We start from the raw sequence: 3,575 nt of genomic DNA on the forward strand, positions 1-3,575 counted from the left end.
CTCACACACACACACACTCTCACACACACACACACTCTCACACACACACACACACACACTCTCTCACACTCACACTCACTCTCTCACACTCACACACACACAAACACACTCTCTCTCTCTCTCTCTCTCTCTCTCTCACACACTCACACACACACACACACACTCACACTCACACACACACACGTGTCACTGAACACTGACATCTGCTGGACACAGAGCAAAGCTGAACTGAAGCTCGCTATGAGATTTTACACAACATTATGAACATGAATGAGACTAAAGGCTGATTTATACTTCTGAGCAGTAGCCTGAGGTGCACCTCTCCAGAAATCTAACACGTGATGTGAATGTCTGAGACTCAACTGGACATTTTGCACTGAATTAAACATGAAACACAGCAAACCACTTGAGTTAATACATTACCTAAAACCATAAAAAAATTGTTAAATGAAATAAAAATTACTGAAATAAAAGAAAACTTTTTAAAATTATTTTACCGGATTTTAATGTGATGTAGTAAAATATCTCAAACTAAAACTGAAATAAAAATGAATAAAAACATTAATAAAAAACTATAACAGTATCTCAATGATATTAAAATAACACATGGCTTATTGCTTTAAAAACAAGTGTTTTGATACCGTGTCTCAGGAGACTCAGCAAACAGAGGACTCAACGCTTTCACAAAAGACTTGTTTATATTTTATAAATACTTTTTCATTGAACAATAATCACCAGGGATCCATTGCCTTAAAAACAAAAGTGAAAAAGAGGGACAAAATAAACATCAGATAAATATTCATACCTTCTCTTTTACTCTCTGAAATCAAACGAAAGAGACACACAGATCTAAAATAACCCCCCCCCCCAAAAAAAAACATCAGATAACAACAAAGCTCACAATGAGAGAAATTAACAAACAAAACAAAAACACAAAAAACAAATAAGATACAAAACAAAAGCAGATTTTGGAACGGGCAACGGTGTCTGTGATTGGTCAGTATTAACTAATGGTCGATCAGGAAACTATATATATATACAGTGCATATATAGTTTATATATATATATACTTTCTCTGGAATGATCTGGAATATTTCCCAGTGGTCTGAAAGGTTTAAAATCCTCCATATAAAATCAGTCTGTCTGTAATAGTCATCAACACCACAGATGAGTGACAATTAAACAATCAGCCAATAACATAAATCACAAAACAAAAACTCACGAACTTCAGAGAAACAAACTAAATAGAGATTAAAACGAGCTGCAGATAAAAACTAGAGTGAAATCAGGCTCAGCGAGTCACGTCCATCCAGTGTAACGCTGCATTTACCGTGTTTTTACACCATATCTGTAGAGTATTTACTCACAGCAGTCTGAAGACGTGCTTCGGTCCGAACCTCTCGATTGAACTCGTCTGATATTACTGAAGAGCTCATTAAGACTGACGATAATCATAAATAATAATAAATCCACTGCACTTACTGAGCACAAGACTGCAACAGCACTTCAAAACATTGTTAAACCAAGAGGACTTGAAATATAGATATATGTGTATACTTCATTTTAAATTATTTCTCAAAAGTATGATTTAGAGAACTCAGAGAAGAGGACAGGCATTTAAATAGATTTGTTTTCTCAAAAATAGTCCTGAAAATATATTGCATGTTCCAGCTTTAGAAACAGACTTAATAAAATATCTCCTTTTTGTTCAGAAGAAGTTGAAAGCAGAAAGACGATGCTGTTCCCAAACGCCGTCATTTCAATTATTTTCAGAGACGTTTCTTCAGTAATCACTGGAAAGAAGCGCTCACCAGCTGAACTAGATTCATCGTAACTAGTATCTTGTGAAGCATGGACAAATAACTCTGCATGTTCAATAAAAATAATAAATTTCTAATCATATATTTTGCATCTAATATTTGCCACACATTTATATTAAGGTGCTACTAAACAGCTGTGTCCGTCTCTCATCAACAGCAGGTGAAAAACTGTATTAAACACAAATAATAAAATGCAACTAGACACATAATGGTGTCGAGATGAACAAAACGAAGAGTGATTAACTCGAAGCACGCGTTTAGTAGATTTCCATCCAATTAAAGCTCTGCATCTAAAAAATCAAGCCAAAGAACAAGACAAACATGACGGGGGATGTAATAGTGCAATTTCTCTAGGGGGAGACTAGAAGCGTCATCAAATAAATATTAAAAATACATTTGTGCATTCTACAGGATCTGAATCTAAAAGCTCAATATCATTCATATAAAACACAGATCTCCGTACAAATCAGGCCAAACACTTCGGCTGCTCCGATTCGCTGATTAGTTGGCCGTGTTTAACCCTGCAGGTTTTGTGATTCTCACCGTCCTTTGGTTCATTGAGTCGTCGGATGTTAAAGAAAGAGGAAAAATGAATGGTCTACAAAAGCTGAACTTCGATCAGATAAGCATCTTCTCCAGCCCTTAAAGGGACAGTTCACCCTAAAATCAAACGATAGGATAGAAACAATACTGTAGAATAAGTGTTCGGTATATCTTCTTTTGTGCTTAACAGAGGAAAGAAACTCATGCAGGTTTGGAACGACATGAGGATGATAGAATTATCTTTTTTGGGTGAACTGTCCCTTTAAGGCCGATTCACACCAAAAACCGTAACGATAACTATATAACTAATTATAACTACAGTCTAAAACAATGGTGTGGGATTTACTTTGAAACCATTTTCACTCAGAAACGGCTAGTAAATTTCACAAATAATTATGAAAAGAGGCAAGTAACGCATTGAAGTAAATGTGACGTTTTGAAGTAGAAAGGCTGAAACTGTATTTTCTCTTAGAATAACTTTAGAAGTTTTGTGGTCCGTCGCTTTAAATGCTTGAGCTATCTGAATGTTTTTATTCTTTATCATTTTGACAATATCCTTCATCCGTGTCGTTATAGTTGTTGTGGAACTCGTTATTCTCATGAAATTAAAAGTGATTATAGTTATCGTTATTTCATTATTGGCGTGAACAGACCTTTAGTCTGGGTCTGGATCTAGTCTTGGTCTCGACTAATGGAGATGTTTTATGAAAGCATCCGTGTTGTGGATCCTTCAGAGATTCTCCCATCATCCCTCAGCAGTGTGACAGTCCAGTGTACTTGACAAGGAGTTGAACAGAACCACCGAACCTTCAGCGAGCAGATGAACAGAGTGAGGCTGGAATGAGTCTCTGAAGGAGAAATGAAGAAGGCAGATTAATCGTGGATTAAGACCGGAGACTCGGTCTGGTCGTGTCCTTCCATCATCATTATCTAACGGCCCTGAATGCTGACCAGAACCGCTCCGCTTCCACTGGACCACACAGATCACAGTTTCACTGCAGGTTCTTGAGGATGCGGCCGTAGCGGAAGTCGTAGACGTGTCGGCACAGGTACACCAGCTGCGGGTCGATGCCGTCGGGCACCGGGCGGTGGGCGGGGCCAGTGCCGTCGGAGAGGTGGGGCACCGGGCGGTGGGCGGGGCCAGTGCTGTCGGAGGGGCGGGGCACCATGCGGGGGGCAGGGCCAGTGCTGTCGGAGGGGCGGGGCACCAGG

The 3,575-nt window shown here is 38.9% G+C and overlaps 1 protein-coding gene across 1 annotated transcript in view; it reads right to left on the reverse strand.

Moving 5' to 3' along the window:
• Positions 1-927: 927 nt before the first annotated feature.
• The window catches only part of LOC107564325 (bromo adjacent homology domain-containing 1 protein-like), an 11,668-nt gene continuing 9,020 nt past the window's right edge, over positions 928-3,575 (reverse strand). The window contains exon 8 of the mRNA XM_016249370.1: positions 928-3,575. Within this exon, the coding sequence (XP_016104856.1) occupies positions 3,356-3,575 (220 nt within the window). The 3' untranslated portion in view covers positions 928-3,355.

Source organism: Sinocyclocheilus grahami, unplaced genomic scaffold, assembly GCF_001515645.1.
Source record: "Sinocyclocheilus grahami isolate Dianchi unplaced genomic scaffold, SAMN03320097.WGS_v1.1 scaffold924.1, whole genome shotgun sequence".
In the NCBI taxonomy this organism is placed as follows: Eukaryota; Metazoa; Chordata; class Actinopteri; order Cypriniformes; family Cyprinidae; genus Sinocyclocheilus; species Sinocyclocheilus grahami.